Source organism: Mytilus edulis, chromosome 5 (assembly GCF_963676685.1).
Source record: "Mytilus edulis chromosome 5, xbMytEdul2.2, whole genome shotgun sequence".
NCBI lineage: Eukaryota > Metazoa > Mollusca > Bivalvia > Mytilida > Mytilidae > Mytilus > Mytilus edulis.
The window spans coordinates 68,282,742-68,302,856 of NC_092348.1; the positions used below are offsets into that span (position 1 = coordinate 68,282,742).

At 34.1% G+C, this 20,115-nt stretch overlaps 1 protein-coding gene across 1 annotated transcript in view; it reads left to right on the top strand.

Moving 5' to 3' along the window:
• LOC139524339 (multidrug resistance-associated protein 1-like) overlaps window positions 1-20,115 on the top strand; it is a 119,647-nt gene that overhangs the window by 28,423 nt on the left and 71,109 nt on the right. Inside the window, exons 21-24 of the mRNA XM_071319104.1 lie at window positions 473-620; window positions 2,107-2,338; window positions 2,943-3,253; window positions 5,583-5,782. Of these exons, the coding sequence (XP_071175205.1) occupies window positions 473-620; window positions 2,107-2,338; window positions 2,943-3,253; window positions 5,583-5,782 (891 nt within the window). The remainder of the gene's footprint in view (window positions 1-472; window positions 621-2,106; window positions 2,339-2,942; window positions 3,254-5,582; window positions 5,783-20,115) is intronic.

Consider the following 20,115-nt stretch of genomic DNA (forward strand, 5'->3'; position numbering starts at 1 on the left):
ACCAGAATTTTATGAAACTTATATCATAGGTTTATATCACTTCAAGCAAAAAGCAAGAGTTACAACAGAACCATACTGGCAACACAGTATGTGCTTTGAAGTTTTGTTTTGATATCTCTTACCATTTGGAAAAGTTGTGCTTTAAATGTGTGACATTATAAATTTTACAAATTTTCAATGTTGTGTAAAAACAATAATAATGAATGAAATAAATATCGTAAATATTTGTCTGACACTGTTGAGATTGGCATTAGGCCTGTCAGAGTTTAATAAACTAAAGTGTATCTGTAATTTGGTGAACCATAATAAAACAATGTTGAAATTTTACTCTCTTCGTCACATTTTTGCTTCATTTTTATTCTCATCACCATAAACTTTAGAATGACTACATCTAGCATTAGAACTAATGGAAAAATAACAAAGTTGGATGCTCTTATTTTGTTCTTTAAAACCACTAACTTTCAATTTGTAGAAGTTCAAAGGGTCATGCCAAGAAAACTGCATTGAGCCGTGGAATATCAACATTTGATGCTCTGGAATGTAAACCATTGCCTACTCCCACAAAAGACAAGAAGGATGTGGAAAAACTGATAGAGGATGAAAAAAGGGAGAAGGGAAAGGTGATTTGATTTGTCATATTGTATACTTCGATATGAGATAGATATATTAGATATTGAATTATATTGGCCAAAAACATGTCTTGTATGAATGATGTTTTCAAAAAAAGATGTCTTGTACAAATTGTATTTGCCGAAAAAGATGTCTTGTACAAATTGTGTTTGCCGAAAAAGATGTCTTGTATGAATAGTTTTAGCCTAGAATATTACTGCCAATTTTTATAAGCCCGTCAAAATTTTGACGGGACGTATTATGGTATACAAATGTCCGGTGTCCGTCCGTCTGTCTGTCCGTCTGTCTGTCCGTCTGTCCGTCCATCTATCTGTCTGTCTGTCCGGCGTAAACATGTCGCACCATAACTTGAGAACTACTTATCTAAATTTCATGAAACTTAATATAGTTGTTTTTTATGATGGTCAAATGATCTGTATACTTTTTGGTGAAAATAAGATTTAAACTTTTTGAGTTACGGCACTTTGTAACTAAAACAGGGGTGTGTTTTTTTTCACATGTCGCACCGTATCTCAAAAACGATTCTTGATTATTGCTTAAAACTTTACACACTTCTTAGTTATATTGATCTTAATATCTGTATACTTTTTGGTGATGATTCAAAATTTCATTTTTTAGTTATTGAGTATTTTGTAAAAAAGGGGGAGGGTTTTTTACATGTCGCGCCTTATCGCAAAAACGATTTATGACTATTGCTTAAAACTTTACACACGTCTTTGTTATATTAATCTAAAGATCTGTATATTTTTTGGTGATGATTCAAAATTCAATTTTTGAGTTTTTGAGTATTTTGTAAAAAAGGGGGAGGGGGTTTTTACATGTCGTGCTGTATCTCAAAAACGATTTATGAATATTGCTTATAACTTTACACACTTCTTTTTTATATTAATCTAAAGATCTGTATACTTTTTGGTGATGACTCAAAATTTTATTTTTGAGTTATTGAGTATTTTGTAAAAAAGGGAGGTTTTTTTTTTACTTGTCGCACCGTATCTCAAAAACAATTTATGATTATTGCTTGAAACTGTACACACTTCTTTGTTATATTAATCTAAAGATTACACATGTCCCGCCTTGTCTCAAAAGCAATAAATGGTAATTGCTTAAAACTTTCTCAGAAACTATTTATGATTATTGCATAAAACTTCCACACAAGACATCGGGCGTATCATGCGCTCATGGCGCAGCTGTTTATTTAACTTTGGATAAAACAGTTTTATTAACATGTATTGCAAAACATTGCAATTGTTATGGCAAAAATAAAAAAAAATTACTTATTAAATTTTGTATAGCATTATTTGATTATAGCATTTTCTGAAAATCACAATGATTAAACCTCACATTTTCGAACATTTCTGATAATTGCAATAATTAAATGCATTCAAAAGTTTCTGAATTTACAAATTTGATTGTCAGATAATCTGACTAACAACCAGCTTGGTATATCTTGGTTTAACTGTATATATTTTCTTTAAGGTTGCTTGGAAAGTATTTATGATGTATCTCAGAGCTATAGGACTAGGGGCTGCATTCTGGATTTTTATCCTGTACCTTTTATACCAAGGGGCGTCTATAGCCTCTAATATCTGGTTAAGTCAGTGGACTGATGATAAGGAGTTACAGGACAGGAGCAAAGCTAATACAACTGAGTACAAAGATAGAAATATGATGTTCCTTGGGGTTTATGGTGGTCTTGGAATAGTTCAAGGTGAGTAATTGAGTACAGAGATAGAAATATGATGTTCCTTGGGGTTTGTGGTGGTCTTGGAATAATTCAGTGTGAGTTACTGAGTTTCTGGGTTTTATTCATAAAAAAGGGGGATTTTCCATTTTTTGGTCAAAAACTTGAAAGTGCTTTCAGCAGTTCTTATGAAACTTTGGTGAATTGTTTAGATCTATTGATGTAAGCTCCCTTTAGAATTTTATAAACTTTACATTTTACATTTCTGAGTTATGGGGTTTTATTCCTTAAAAAAGGGGGGATTTTCCAGTTTTGGACAATATCTCAAAAATGTTGTCAGCAATTCTCATGAAACTTTGGTGAGTTGTTAATATTTATTGATGTAAGCTCCCTTTTGATTTTCATAAATTTCTAATATGATATTGAGAATTAATTGAACTTTATTTGTTTATAGTCTGACAACTGATTTACTAAGTATTGCGCAACAGCACATGTATAGTGTATTGCACAACAGCAAGAAATCCATTTTTGCCCCAACTGTTCAGGGATGGACCTCTGGTGCTTATCCAGCTGTGCTCAGCGAAGCAGTTTATTCCATCTTACCATCATGTTTTATATTTTGTATTTTTAGGTATAATGGTATTGATTTACTCCCTTGTTGCCATACTACGACAGGTCAGAGCTTCAGGACAACTCCATTACGACATGTTAAACAATATAATGAAAGCTCCAATGGCCTTCTTTGATACAACACCAGTCGGTAGAATTGTAAATAGATTTTCCAGTGATGTTGCAACCATAGACAGCATGTTACCCATGAACTTTAGGATGTTTCTAGGCACAACGATCGGCACATTGAGTACATTGGTTGTTATAACTTACAGTACACCTATATTTCTAGCTGTTGTTTTACCACTGGCCATTGTATATTACCTCATGCAGGTAGGTAAAGGTGTTATATTATTCAATATTATTAATTCGTATATTTTAACTAATTTGATTCGTTCAGGGATAGTCACATGTTAAACTATATTTTTGAAGGTAGATAGAAAACAGCAGATAGCAATAGTGATATTGTGCAGTTATTTTTAGAATATCTAAAAACCAATATACTTTGTATCAACATCGAATGAATTTCATGATATTGTTAAAAGTTTTTAATAGGGTTTATTTATGATCGATAATTTGAAAAAAATCTTCAAATACATAAGATGTACACAAAAAAAAATTAAAAAAAATAATTGAAAGAAAGACTAATATGTTGTTATTGTCAAAGTGACAATGAGACATCTATAAAATTTCAACAAAATTAAATGATTGATACAAATATGGTCGGATATTGATAATATAATAAGTATAGCCTTTGTATGAGGTCAATACAGGATATATCGACCCAATGAAGTATATCGACCTCTGACTTCGTTATCAATCATATACTTCTTTCAGGTCAATAGATCCTTAAATTGACCTCACACAAAGGCTATAATTGAAGAATAATTACCTTTGAATATAGTCAATATAGGGATTTATCGACCTGCAAGTAGTATATTGATGGAGGACAAATATATATATCATGTATTGACCTCATACAAAGGCTACAACTATTATATTATTGTTAAGATGTCAGAAATAAAACATTTACATACATTCGTGGGCAGCTTGAAAGGGGTCTAATTTGGGGGTTCTGATCCCGGATCCCCCAGTGTTTTCCTTTTTTCACTAAGGGAAGGTGGGTGTTTTGAAAAAAATCACTTGCAACCGGTTGGTTTTTTTTTAAATGTCCACCTGTTTTTTTTTTTTAATTTACTGTGGGTGCACGTGGGGGTCACAAAAATAAAGATTAGTATTATATTCACATTTAATGGAGTTGAACAAACATAAATAGACGTAGTCATGGTAGTCACGTAGTCATATTAATTGTCAAATATTCTTTGATTTGATTTTTTTTCAACAATTTATCTCTTTTCTCTCTTCTTTCATTAACAATTTTATGTCCTGTTTCTTGCTTTTGTGCCGTATTTTTGGCCCATAGAACAGTAGTATCCTTCCTCTGTGACTATAAGCCATTTGATTTGAAGTCTTGCTCATATTTGTCTTCACTTGCGTGTCTTTTCCGTTGTTTGGTTGATTTTTGTTCAATTTCCACAACTTCAACATTACTATCAATTTTATTTAACTTATTTGGTCTAGTATTTTCTTTATCATCATCGTAATCTGCCTTTCTTGTACCCCGATTGATAAATGTAAACATTGAAATTTGACGATTGGACGCCATCTTTGTCAATGAAAACAAATCAGTGAGGCGCGATTAGTATTCAAATTCTAACGGTACCGAACCGAAAAAAATCCGAAATTTGAAAAAAAAGCCGACCACCTCCTAAAATCGAAAGGTGGTCGGCACACCCGGCTTAAATGCCGAATGGAAAACACTGTTCCCCTAACTGTTTTGTCAGATTTCCGTATCCCACTTACACTATGCAGTTCTCAGTTTTTTGTTATTTCCCGTGTCCCACTAGACTTCATTTTCTGTTTTCAGGGCACAACAATTTGACTTTCACGTGTCACGCTTACCAAAAAATCAGCAATCCTGTGTCACGCTTAGACCCCAATGAGACCCACTTGAAATATGACATTTATTTATCATGCAATCCACAAACTATCCTCAGTACCATGGTTCAGTGGTTAGTGGTATGATTTTAGTGTATAGCATGACTGTGAGGTGTACATGTCTATCTAGCAGGGTTCAAATGACCATGACCTCATTTCCATACAACATTGATTATGTTTAGTTCATTTGATACCTACACTAAAACCTTCATATTACATACTTTCAATATTAATTCTATGATAAGTAAAACAGGCAAGACATTTCAGAGTGTGCACTCTTATTATACTAGGTGACTGATTATATGTTGTTCACTAAAACTGCTGTATCTCAAAACTTTTTTTTAACTTAATCCTTCTTTAGAACTGCATGTAGACAGATCTTCTTGTAAAACTCACAAAGAGTTATCCTTCTTCCCACTGGATTGAGATTTAAATAAACAGATGTACGATTAACTCTTGAAAACATGATTTATTTATAATATTGATTGAAAAAAAGATAGATTGATATGTAGACAGATAAAATATTAAAAGGTAATTTTAGATATCTTAATTTAATGGGATTGATAAACAACATGCGGGAAATCTTGGCATTAAAAGACCAACAAACCACAACATCCTTCATAATATTTGAATGACCAATCTTTTTCAAATTTTTTATTTACAGAAATTTTATATACCTACCTCTAGACAGTTACAAAGGTTGGAGTCCACAACAAAGTCTCCAATATTTAATCACTTTAGTGAGACTATTAATGGAGCCTCAACACTGAGGGCCTACAAAGAGCAGCCTAGATTTATACAGGAGTCCCTAGACAGAGTCGACAAAAATATCAGCTTCTACTTTACTAAAATAGCATCTAACAGGTAAATATTTCTCTTCCTTGGTAAAAATAAACCAATTTAGGCAAAATGTAAGATTTATCACATATGATAACATGATTTATCATATGTTTAGTACAAAATACAGCAATTTTGTATATCTAATAAAGGTTCTTTTTTCCAGTCTGTATCACATACCCTGTATCGCATACCCCGTATCGCATGGCTAAACCCGTATCGCATACCCCGTATCGCATAGCAATCCCGTATATTTTCGGACGATTTAAAAAAATACAGATATTGCATGAATCTGATTCTGTATAAATATATGATAAACAGAATAATACATGGCAAAATCCGTATCGCATGCTGTATCACCACTCGACCAATATCAGCCCTCGGGACCTTCAGCCCTCAGGACTGATATTGGTTTCTCGTGATGATATAGCATGCGATACGGATTTTGCCATGTATTATTCTATATTTATCATATATTTAGTACAAAATACAGCAATTTTGTATATCTAATAAAGGTTCTTTTTTCCAGTCTGTATCACCTACCCTTTATCATATGTTTAGTAATAAATACAGTAGTTTTGCATATGTGATAAATAGCCTGCTGTTTAATCCATATCGCACAACTTTGATGCGCACCCTTTATCGCATACCCTTTATCACACCCCTACCCTTTATCGCATACCCTTTATCACACCCCTACCCTTTATCACACCCCTACTTTTTTTTTTTTTCTTTTTTTTTTACATAAAGTCAGTTTTTTTTTGTTTTTTTTGCTTAAGAAAAATTTTCCTCAAAATAGGTAAATTTTTTGAATGACGTCATTGTTTGGTATGTGACGTCACGAACGTCGAGTTTTCATATTGTATGTGACGTCACGAACGTCAAGTTTTCATATTTTTTGGCACACTAAATGCAACTATGAAAAATACAAAACACACAAATTAATACAATAATAAACAAAATATTTTTAAAACAACAGCACGCAAATTGTAAGGTAACCCAGGTGCTTCGGATAAGTAATTGAGCAGTTCTTTTAAGGCCTTTGTAACAAGACAAAAGTAGAACTGAAGGTAACCCAGTGCTATGGATCAGAAAACAGTTCATATAATATAATACTCTTCTGTTGAAATATATGATAAAGTGTATAATACATGGCAAAATCCGTATCACATGCCGTATCACCCTCGACCAATATCATCCCTCGGGCCTAAAGGCCCTTGGGCTGATATTGATGTCTCGGGATGATACGACATATGATACGGATTTTGCCATGTATTATTCTCTATGTATCGCATACCCCGTATCGCATAGCAAAATCCGTATCGCATACCTGGCGTGATGTCATAATTAGAATGACGTCAACGTTTGACCTATAACATCCAGTTGCTGCATTTTCAGGCTTAGGGAAAAAAATGATTTCTATTAAAAAAAAAAACGTCCCATCATTTCAACTTAAAATCAATTTTTTTCCAAATAATTATTAGCCAGTAACTTGACGAGCGATTTTTATATAAAATAGTACAATAAGATGTAGAATTATCTGAAGTTTTATTGTTTATTTGATCATAATTTTCGTGAAGTTTGTTTCTGCACAAATGCATTTTTGTACGGTTTAATTTGGTTATAAAAAATATATGATAAACAGAATAATACATTGCAAAATCCGTATCACACGCCGTATCACCCTCGACCAATATCATCCCTCGGGCCTAAAGGCCCTCTGGCTGATATTGGTATCTCGGGATGATACGGCATATGATACGAATTTTGCCATGTATTATTCTATATAGAAAGTAGTCAAGTATTTGAACTTTAAGGGTCTGAAATTGCAAAGAGAGAAAAAATAAAAACAGCATGTTTTAAATTTCATATGTCCAAAACTCTTTCCTGGATTTACCTCAATCAAGAACTCTCAAAGCCAAATATCTGAAAGATAAAAACTGAAACAGTCAAAGATCTGTATGACCAAAATGAATCTAAAAATAGCCAAATCAATCTTAGATGAGTACAAAATAAAAACATTTTGACCTGATGCCGAGGAAAGACAACTGGACTTTAAAGCTTGACAAGTAAATATCTGCAGAAAACTGAGGGAGGTTATGGATTAACAATATGACTGATGAAAAAACTTTTAATTACTCTTTGTAAATACTGCCAATTATCAATGCAAAATATTGAAATTTTAAGGAATGACATACTTTTGAGTTCACAAATTTGTGAGTTGCACTTCAATGATTGGAAAATTCTTTTTCTTTTGTTAGTTTCTGATGTCACAGCTTAAATGTGAAAAATTATTTAACTGGGTGTTAAACATTGGATAAATTTTATCTTAATTATGGCACCCTCAACGGAGTTGGGGTGACATATTGTTATTCTACGTTTCTTTTTTTTCTTATTATGGCACCCTCAACGGAGTTGGGGTGACGTATTGTTATTCTACGTTTCTTTTTTTTTCTTATTATGTCACCCGATCGACAATGTCGGGTGACATATTGCTTTTCCTCCGTTTCTTTGTTATTATGTCACCCGATCGACAATGTCGGGTGACATATTGCTATTCCTCTGTTTCTTTTTCACTATTATTATTATTATTATTTTTCTTCCACCTAGTTTTGTCCGGCAGTTTTCTCAGAGCCAAAGGAACCAATCTGAATGATGGTGCACTATAACAAGGAACCCTAACTTTCCAGTTGCAGTGCAACTTTGGAACTAAAAAATGGCTGCCATCACCATGGAAACCGAAAAATAATGGAAAATTCCAGTTTTTGGTTTTCATGAATTATTTGGAAATGCTTTAACTTAGAATCATTATATTTTGATACAATGTAGGTGCCGGGCATATACTGGTTTTGGATGATTTTGGCAATCATTGGAACTGCTATGTTGCCATGGATACTACACCAAAAATTTCAAAAATATGGAAATGCTCCAAATTTTATAAAACTTCACAGTAATGATGAGCAACATTGGTAGATGTGGAATTTGGTGTTGCAATATCGAAAATGTCTGCCGTTACCATGGAAACAATACAAAACAGATCAAAATGGTCCAAAAACCTTTAAGTGGCATTTACTTTCTTAAAATGGTAGGTCAAATTGATTGAAACTTTGATGGTTTGGTCCCTCCCATGTACCAATGTGGTATATGCCATTGAATTTTGGAAACGGTCTCTGTTGCCATAGGAACCATCCCAAATGTCAAAAATTTCAAAAAATTCAAAATGCTCCAAAATTGATGAAACTTAATATGATGGTACACTGACAAGTCTGAATAAGACTTTTGAAGTTGGAATTTCCAAAATGGCCACCGTTGCCATGGAAACTGCGGAAATGTCAAATATTTTCAAAATGCTCCAAACTTTATGAAACTTGATATTATTGTTAACTTGCATGTAAAGATGAGACTTTTGACCTCGGAATTTTCAAAATGGCTGCCGTTGCCATGGAAACAGCAAAAATGTGAAATTTTCTAAAATGCTCTTAATGTACTGAAAATTTACAGAAAGATGTACTGCAATGCATATATGTGCATTCACTGTTAAACAATTTTGAAATGGCTGCCGCTTAGTGGCCATTGGGGGAAGGGTGACATCCGCTATTGCTTGCAATGGCAATTCTAGTTATTATTCTTATTCTTCCAATGATTTTTGTCCGGCAGATTTTTTGAAGGCAATGGAACCAATCTTAGTGATAGTCAACTATAATGAGGAACACAAAATTTCGGGTTGCAGTAGGTCATAGGACCATTAAAAATGGCTGCCGTTACCATGGAAACGGAACAAATGTGAAAAATTCCACTTTTTGGTTTTTGGGAATTATTTGGAGATGCTTTAACTTAGAATCATTATATTTTGATACAATGTAGGTGCCGGGCATATACTTGTTTTAGATGATTTTTGGCATTCATTGGAACTACTATGTTGCCATGGATACCACACCAAAAATTTCAAAAATATCAAAATGCTCCAAATTTAATGACACTTCACAGCAATGATGAGCAACATTGGAAGATGTGCAATTCGGCGTTGGAATTTCGAAAATGTCTTGTGTTACCATGGAAACAAGGCAAAAATGGTCAAAATGGTCCAAAAACACCTAAAAGTGGCATTTACTTTCTTAAAATGGTAGGTCAAATCCATTGAAACTCTGATGGTATGTTCCCTCCCATGTACCAATGTGGTATCTGCCATTAGAAATTTGGAATGGTCTGTGTAACCATAGAAACCAGCCAAAATGTCAAAAATTTCAAAAATTTCAAATTGCTCCAAAAGTAATGAAACTTAATATGATTGTTGACTGTCAAGTCTGCATGAAATTTTTGGAGTTGGAATTTCCAAAATGGCCACCGTTGCCATGGAAACTGCAAAAAAGTCAAAATTTCTCAAAATGCTTTGAACTTAATGAAACTTAATATTATTGTTAACTGGCAAGTACAGATGAGACTTTTGACTTTGAAATTTTCAAAATGGCTGCCGTTGCCATGGAAACAGCAGAAATGTGAATTTTTTAAAAATGCTCTGAATGTACTGAAAATTTACAGAAAGATGAATATATGTGCATTCACTGTTAAACCATTTTGAAATGGCTGCCGGTTAGTGGCAATAGGGGAAGGGTGACATCCGCTATTGCTTGCAATGGCAATTCTAGTTATGTCACCCGATCGACAATGTCGGGTGACATATTGCTTTTCCTCTGTTTCTTTTTCTGTATTATTATTATTATTATTATTATACTTCCACCTATTTTGTCCGGCATGTTTTTTGGAGTAAAATGGAACCAATCTTAATGATAGTTCACTATAAGGTGGAACAAAAAATTTCGGGGTGCAGGTGGGTCTAAGACCATAAAAAATGGCTGACGTTTCCATGGAAACAGAATAATTGTGAAAAATTCCAGTTTTTGGTTTTGGTGAATAATTTGGAGATTCTTAAACTCAGAATTATCATATTTTGATACAATGTAGGTGCCAGCCATATACTTGTTTTGGATGATTTTGGCAATCATTGGAACTACTATGTTGCCATGGAAACTGCACCAAAAATTTCAAAAATATCAAAATGCTCCAAATTTTTTGAAACTTCATGGTAACGATGAGCAACATTGGTAGATGTGGAATTTGGTGTTGGAATTTCCAAAATGTCTGCCGTTTCCATGGAAACAATGCAAAAATGGTCAAAATGGTCGCCGTTGCCATGGAAACAGCAGAAATGTGAATTTTTTAAAAATGCTCTGAATGTACTGAAAATTTACAGAAAGATGAATATATGTGCATTCACTGTTAAACCATTTTGAAATGGCTGCCGGTTAGTGGCAATAGGGGAAGGGTGACATCCGCTATTGCTTGCAATGGCAATTCTAGTTATGTCACCCGATCGACAATGTCGGGTGACATATTGCTTTTCCTCTGTTTCTTTTTCTGTATTATTATTATTATTATTATTATACTTCCACCTATTTTGTCCGGCATGTTTTTTGGAGTAAAATGGAACCAATCTTAATGATAGTTCACTATAAGGTGGAACAAAAAATTTCGGGGTGCAGGTGGGTCTAAGACCATAAAAAATGGCTGACGTTTCCATGGAAACAGAATAATTGTGAAAAATTCCAGTTTTTGGTTTTGGTGAATAATTTGGAGATTCTTAAACTCAGAATTATCATATTTTGATACAATGTAGGTGCCAGCCATATACTTGTTTTGGATGATTTTGGCAATCATTGGAACTACTATGTTGCCATGGAAACTGCACCAAAAATTTCAAAAATATCAAAATGCTCCAAATTTTTTGAAACTTCATGGTAACGATGAGCAACATTGGTAGATGTGGAATTTGGTGTTGGAATTTCCAAAATGTCTGCCGTTTCCATGGAAACAATGCAAAAATGGTCAAAATGGTCCCAAAACACCTAAAAGTGGCATTTACTTTCTTAAAAGGGTAGGTCAAATCCATTGAAACTCTGATGGTATGTTCCCTCCCATGTACCAATGTGGTATCTGCCATTAGAAATTTGGAATGGTCTGTGTAACCATAGAAACCAGCCAAAATGTCAAAAATTTCAAAAATTTCAAAATGCTCAAAAAGTAATGAAACTTACTATGATTGTTGACCGTCAAGTCTGCATGAAACTTTTGAAGTTGGAATTTCCAAAATGGCTACCGTTGCCATGGAAACTGGAAAAATGTCAAATATTTTCAAAATGCTCCAAACTTAATGAAACTTAATAATATTGTAAACTGGCATGTATAGATGAGACTTTTGACTTTGTAACTTTCAAAATGGCTGCCGTTGCCATGGAAACAGCAAAAATGTCATGTTTTTAAAATGATCTAAATGTACTGAAAATTTACAGAAAAATGTAAAGCCATGCAAATATGTGCATTCACTGTTAAAAGTTTTTGAAATGGCTGCCGCTTAGTGGCAATGGGGGGAAGGGTGACATCCGCTATTGCTTGCAATGGCAATTCTAGTTTTTATTATTCTTCCACACATTTTGTCCATCGTGTTTCTAAGAATTGAGTGATCCAATAATGTTGGAACTATAACATAATGAGGACCTCCATGTGAAGTTGTGCATCTGACTCTGGAATTTTTTTTAATGGCCGCCGTTTCCATGGAAACTGCAAAAAAAAGAAAAATTTTCAAAATTCTAAATCTTTCATTATAAGACCTAGCTGGATGAAACTTTATGGAAATGTTCCTTGGTATGCCTAGATGTCAAGACAATATTTAGAAATTCCAAAATGGCCGCCATTGTCATGGTAACAGGGCAAATGTTTAACATTGAGCCTATGGACAAATACATAAAAGCTGCATTTTCTTTAAGAATATTGCAAAGAGATCAATGAAACTGTATTGATATATAACATGACATATGGCAATGAGATGCCTGCTTTTAGAATTTTGGAATTATCTACTGTAACCATGGAAACAGTAGAAATATCAAAAATTTCAAAAAATTCAAAATGCTGCAAACTAGATGAAACTTTACAGAAATGATAACTGGCATGGGCAGAATTGCATTTTGGAGTTAGAAATTTCAAAATGGCCGCCGTAACCATGGAAATTACTAAAATGTCAAAAATTTCAAAATGCTCCAAACTTAATAAAACTTTACAAAAATCATAGTTTCCATGTGTAGATATGCTCTTTGACTTAGGAAATTTCAAAATGGCTGCCTTTATCCTGGCAATGGGGGGACGAGGGTGCCATCCGTTATTGCTAGCAATTACAAATCTAGTTAAGTCACCAAAACGGAGTTTTTGGGGACTTATTGTTTTTGTATCGTTTCTTATTATGGCACCCTCAACGGAGTTGGGGTGACGTATTGTTATTCTACGTTTCTTTTTTTTTTCTTATTATTATGTCACCCGATCGACAATGTCGGGTGACATATTGCTTTTCCTCTGTTTCTTTGTTATTATGTCACCCGATCGACAATGTCGGGTGACATATTGCTATTCCTCTGTTTCTTTTTCACTATTATTATTATGGCACCCTCAACGGAGTTGGGGTGACGTATTGTTATTCTACGTTTCTTTTTTTATGGCACCCTCAACGGAGTTGGGGTGACGTATTGTTATTCTACGTTTCTTTTTTTTCTTATTATGTCACCCGATCGACAATGTCGGGTGACATATTGCTTTTCCTCCGTTTCTTTGTTATTATTATTCTTATTCTTCCAATGATTTTTGTCCGGCAGATTTTTTGAAGGCAATGGAACCAATCTTAGTGATAGTCAACTATAATGAGGAACACAAAATTTCGGGTTGCAGTAGGTCATAGGACCATTAAAAATGGCTGCCGTTACCATGGAAACGGAACAAATGTGAAAAATTCCACTTTTTGGTTTTTGGGAATTATTTGGAGATGCTTTAACTTAGAATCATTATATTTTGATACAATGTAGGTGCCGGGCATATACTTGTTTTAGATGATTTTTGGCATTCATTGGAACTACTATGTTGCCATGGATACCACACCAAAAATTTCAAAAATATCAAAATGCTCCAAATTTAATGACACTTCACAGCAATGATGAGCAACATTGGAAGATGTGCAATTCGGCGTTGGAATTTCGAAAATGTCTTGTGTTACCATGGAAACAAGGCAAAAATGGTCAAAATGGTCCAAAAACACCTAAAAGTGGCATTTACTTTCTTAAAATGGTAGGTCAAATCCATTGAAACTCTGATGGTATGTTCCCTCCCATGTACCAATGTGGTATCTGCCATTAGAAATTTGGAATGGTCTGTGTAACCATAGAAACCAGCCAAAATGTCAAAAATTTCAAAAATTTCAAATTGCTCCAAAAGTAATGAAACTTAATATGATTGTTGACTGTCAAGTCTGCATGAAATTTTTGGAGTTGGAATTTCCAAAATGGCCACCGTTGCCATGGAAACTGCAAAAAAGTCAAAATTTCTCAAAATGCTTTGAACTTAATGAAACTTAATATTATTGTTAACTGGCAAGTACAGATGAGACTTTTGACTTTGAAATTTTCAAAATGGCTGCCGTTGCCATGGAAACAGCAGAAATGTGAATTTTTTAAAAATGCTCTGAATGTACTGAAAATTTACAGAAAGATGAATATATGTGCATTCACTGTTAAACCATTTTGAAATGGCTGCCGGTTAGTGGCAATAGGGGAAGGGTGACATCCGCTATTGCTTGCAATGGCAATTCTAGTTATGGCACCCTCAACGGAGTTGGGGTGACATATTGCTTTTCTACGTTTCTTTTTTTCTTATTATTTTTTTTCTTCCACTATTTTTGTCCAGCTTATATCTTGGAATTTTATGAACCAATGTTAATGGAACTTAACCATAATGTTAACCAGCATGTGCAGATTTGCAATCGGGGTATGTCATCATCAAGATGGCTGCCGTTGCCATGGAAACGAAACAAATGTGAAAAAATCCTGATTTTTGTTTTGGTGAACTGTTTTGATATGCTTAAACTCCGAAACATTATATTTTGATACAATGTAGGTGCCGGCCATATACAGGTGTTGGATGATTTTGGCACTCATTGGAACTACTATGTTGCCATGGAAACTACACCAAAAATTTCAAAAATATCAAAATGCTCCAAACTTCATGAAACTTCACAGTAACGATGAGCAACATTGGAAAATGTGGAATTTGGCGTTGGAATTTCCAAAATATCTGTTGTTACCATGGAAACAATGTAAAAAGGTCAAAACTTTGAATTTTTCACAGAACATTCCAGAACATCAATGTTAAATTTATTCTAGAGACATTAAATGGTATATGATGGTATATATGATTATGGAGGGCAAAAATTGCAGCGGGGGTTTGACTTTGGAATATTTAAAATGGCCGCCGTTACCATGGAAACAGCAAAAATATGAAAAACTTCAAAATGCTTCAAATTTAAGGAAACTTATAACAAATGTTGCATAGCTTATGTAGACTTGACTTTTGAGTTTGGAATTTTCAAAATGGCCACCGTTACCATGGAAACAGCAAAATTATCCAAAATTTCAAATTGCTTCAAACTTAATGAAACTTTGCAAAAATGTTACTAGACATCTGTAGATGCACTATTTGACTTTGGAATTTTCAAAATGGCTGCCGCTCACCTGACAATGGGGGAAGGGTGCCATCCGTTATTGCTAGCAATTACAAATCTAGTTATTATTATTTTTCTTGCAACAAATTTTGTCCAGGTGATTTCTCGAAATCCAATGGACCAATGTTGATGGAACTCTACTATAGTAAGGACCCCCAGGTGCAGAGTTGCAGGAAGCATGGAATGGTTCAAGATGGCTACCGTTACCATGGAAACAGAACAAATGTGAAAAAATCCAGTTTTTTGTTTTGGTGAACTGTTTGGATATGCTTTATCTCAGAATCATTATATTTTAATACAATGTAGGTGCCCACTATATACAGGTGTTGGATGATTTTGGCACTCATTGGAACTACTATGTTGCCATGGAAACTACACCAAAAATTTCGAAATTCTCAAAATGCTCCAAACTTCAGGAAACTTCACAGTAACGATGAGCAACATTGGAAGATGTGGAATTTGGCGTTGGAATTTCCAAAATATCTGTTGTTACCTTGGAAACAATGCAAAAAGGTCAAAACTTTGAATTTTCACAGAACATTCCAGAACATCAATGTTAAATTTAGTCTAGAGACATTAAATGGTATATTATTATGGAGGGCAAAAAATGCAGCATGGGTTTGACTTTGGAATATTCAAAATGGCCGCCGTTACCATGGAAACAGCAAAAATATGAAAAACTTCAAAATGCTTCAAATTTAAGGAAACTTATAACAAATGTTGCCTAGCTTACATTTATGTAGACTTGACTTTTGAGTTTGGAATTTTCTAAATGGCCGCCGCTCACCTGGCAATAGGGGAAGGGTGCCATCCGTTATTGCTAGCAATTACAAATCTAGTTTCTTATTATTATGGCACCCTCAACGGAGTTGGGGTGACATATTGTTATTCTACGTTTCTTTTTTTCTTATTATGTCACCCGATCGACAATGTCGGGTGACATATTGCTTTTCCTCTGTTTCTTTTTCCCTATTATTATTATTATTTTTCTTCCACCTAATTTTGTCCGCTCGCTTTCTCAGGGCCAAAGGAACCAATCTGAATGATGGTGCATTATAACAAGGGACCCTGACTTTCCTGTTGCTTTTTAATATTGGCACTAAAAAAATGGCTGCCATCTCCATGGAAACGGAAAAATGGTGAAAAAATATAATTTTGGAGTTAGGTGAATTGTTTGAGAATGCTTAACCTTAAAATCTTTAGATTTTAATACAATGTAGGTGCCCACTATATACTGCTTTGGGATGATTTTGGCAATCATTGGAACTGCTATGTTGCCATGGATACTACACCAAAAATTTCAAAAAAATGAAAATGCTCCAAATTTTTTGAAATTCTAGCATAACGATGAGCAACTTTGGTAGATGTGGAATTTGGCTTTGGAATTTCCAAAATGTCTGCCGTGTCCATGGAAACAATGCAAAAAGGTCAAAATGCTCCAAAAATTTCAGGGTTTGGTGAATAACTTTGGTATGCTTGAACTTAAAATCATCAAATTTTTATACAATATAGTTGTCCACTATATACAGGTTTTGAATGATTATGACAATCATTGGAACTACTCTGTTACCATGGATACAGGATCAAATATTTCAAAAATTTCAAAATGCTCCAAAATTGATGAAACTTAATATTATTGTTGACTGCCAAGTCTGGATGAGACTTTTGACTTCGGAATTTCCAAAATGGCCACCGTTGCCATGGAAACTGCAAAAAAGTCAAAAAATTTCAAAATGCTTTAAACTTAATAAAACTTGATATTATGGTTAACTGACAAGTAATGAAGAGGCTTTTGACTTTGAAATTTTCAAAATGGCTGCCGTTGCCATGGAAACGGCAGAAATGTGAAATTTTTAAAATGCTGTGAATGTACTAAAAATTTACAGAAAGATGTATTGCCATGCATATATGTGCATTCACTGTTAAACGATTCTGAAATGGCTGCAACTTAGTGGCAATAGGGGGAAGGGTGACATCCGCTATTGCTTGCAATGGCAATTCTAGTTATTTTTATTCTTCCACACATTTTGTCCACGCTATTTCTCGGAATTGAATGGACCAATGTTGATGGAATTATACCACAATGTGAAACTCCATGTGAAGTTGTGCAGCAGACTTTGGCATGTGCAAGATGGCCGCCGTTACCATGGAAACAGAAAAAATGTAAAAAAATATTTTTTTGGTTTTTGGTGTATATTTTGAATAATCCTGAACTGAAAATCATAAAATTTGTATATATTGTTGGTGTCCACCATATACAGGTTTGAGATGATTTTGGGAATCTTTGGAACTACTATATTGCCATGGAAACTAAATATGTTTAGCATTAAACCCTATGGTGAAAATCTTAAAGTAGTATTTAAACTCTTAATATGGTATATCCAACCATTAAAACTTTAATGGTATGTTCCTTATCATATGCCAATGTGGTAGGTTTCTTTGGAATTTTGGAAATGGTCACCGTTACCATGGAAACAGCAGAAATGTCCAAAAATTTCAAATTGCTCCTAACTTTCTGAAAATTGACAGACATGCTAAGTGGCAAATCAAGAGTTGGTATTCGACTTTGGAATTTCCAAAATGGCCGCGGTTTCCATGGAAACAACACAAAATTCAAAAATTTCAAAATGCTCCAAAATTGATGAAATTTTACAACAATGTTGATAGACATCTGTAGATGCGCTCTTTAACTTTGGAAATTTCAAAATGGTTGCCGCTCGCCTGGCAATGGGGGGACGAGGGTGCCATCCGTTATTGCTAGCAATTACAAATCTAGTTATTATGTCACCCGATCGACAATGTCGGGTGACATATTGCTTTTCCTCTGTTTCTTTACTATTATTATTATTATTCTTCCAATGATTTTGTCCGGCAGTTTTCTTGGAGACAATGGAACCAATCCTAATGATAGTTGACTATAATAAGGAACACAAAATTCCCGGTTGCAGTAGGTCATAAGACCATTAAAAATGGCTGCCGTTACCATGGAAACAGAACAAATGTGAAAAATTAAATTTTTGGGTTTTGGTGAATAATTTGGAGATGCTTAAACTCAGAATCATTATATTTTGATACAATGTAGGTGCCCACTATATACTTCTTTTGGATGATTTTTGGTATTCATTGGAACTACTATGTTGCCATGGATACTACACCAAAAATTTCAAAAATATCAAAATGCTCCAAATTTTTTGAAACTTTAGCATAACGATGAGCAACTTTGATAGAGGTGGAATTTGGCGTTGGAATTTCGAAAATGTCTTGTGTTACCATGGAAACAAGGCAAAAATGGTCAAAAGGCTTTAAAAACCTTAAAAAGTGGCATTTACTTCCTTAAAATGGTAGGTCAAATCCATTGAAACTCTGATGGTATGTTCCCTCCCATGTACCAATGGAGTATCTGCCATTAAAAATTTGGAATGGTCTGTGTTACCATAGAAACCAGACAAAATGTCAAAAATTTCAAAAATTTCAAAATGCTCCAAAATTTATGAAACTTAATATATTTGTTGACTGTCAAGTCTGCATGAGATTTTTGGAGTTGGAATTTCCAAAATGGCCACCGTTGCCATGGAAACTGCAGAAATGTCAAATATTTTCAAAATGCTCCAAACTTAATCAAACTTAATATTATTGTTAACTGGCATGTATAGATGAGACTTTTGACTTTGGAATTTTCAAAATGGCCGCCGTTGCCATGGAAACAGCAGAAATGTGAAACGTTTGACAATGCTAAAAATGTACTGAAAATTTACAGAAAGATATATCGCAATGCGTTGATCTGCATTCACTGTTAAATTGTTTTTAAATGGCTGCCGCTTTCTGGCAATAGGGGAAGGGTGACATCCGCTATTGCTTGCAATGGCAATTCTAGTTATTATTATTCTTCCACCTTTTTTTGTCCGACAGGTTTTTTGGAGTAAAATGGAACCAATCTTAATGATAATTCACTATAAGGAGGAACACAAAATTTCGGGTTGCAGTAGGGTCTAAGACCATAAAAAATGGCTGCCGTTTCCATGGAAACGGAACAATTGTGAAAAATTCCAGTTTTTGGTTTTGTGAATAATTTAGAGATGCTTAAACTCAGAATCATCATATTTTATCACAATGTAGGTGCCAGCCATATATTGGTTTTGGATGATATTGGCAATCATTGGAACCACTATGTTGCCATGGAAACTACCCCAAAAATTTCAAAAATTTCAAAATGCTCCAAATTTTTTAAAACTTCATAGTAACGATGAGCAACTTTGGTAGATGCGTAATTTGGCGTTGGAATTTCCAAAATGTCTGCCGTTACCATGGAAACAGTGCATAAGTGTCAAAATGCTCTAAAAACCTCAGGGTTTGGTAAATAATTTTGGTATGCTAGAACTTGAAATCATCAAATTTTTACACAATATAGTTGTCCACTATATACAGCTTTTGATTGATTTTGACAATCATTGGAACTCTTCTGTTACCATGGATACAGGACCAAATATTTCAAAAATTTCAAAAGGCTCCTAAATTAATCAAACTTAATATGATTGTTGACTGGCAAGTCTGGATGAGACTTTTGAAGTTGGAATTTACAAAATGGCCACCGTTGCCATGGAAACTGCAAAATAGTCAAAATTTCTCAAAATGCTTTGAACTTAATGAAACTTGATATTCTTGTTAACTGGCAAGTACAGATGAGACTTTTGACTTTGAAATTTTCAAAATGGCTGCCGTTGCCATGGAAACAGCAGAAATGTGATTTTTTCTAAAATGCTCTGAATGT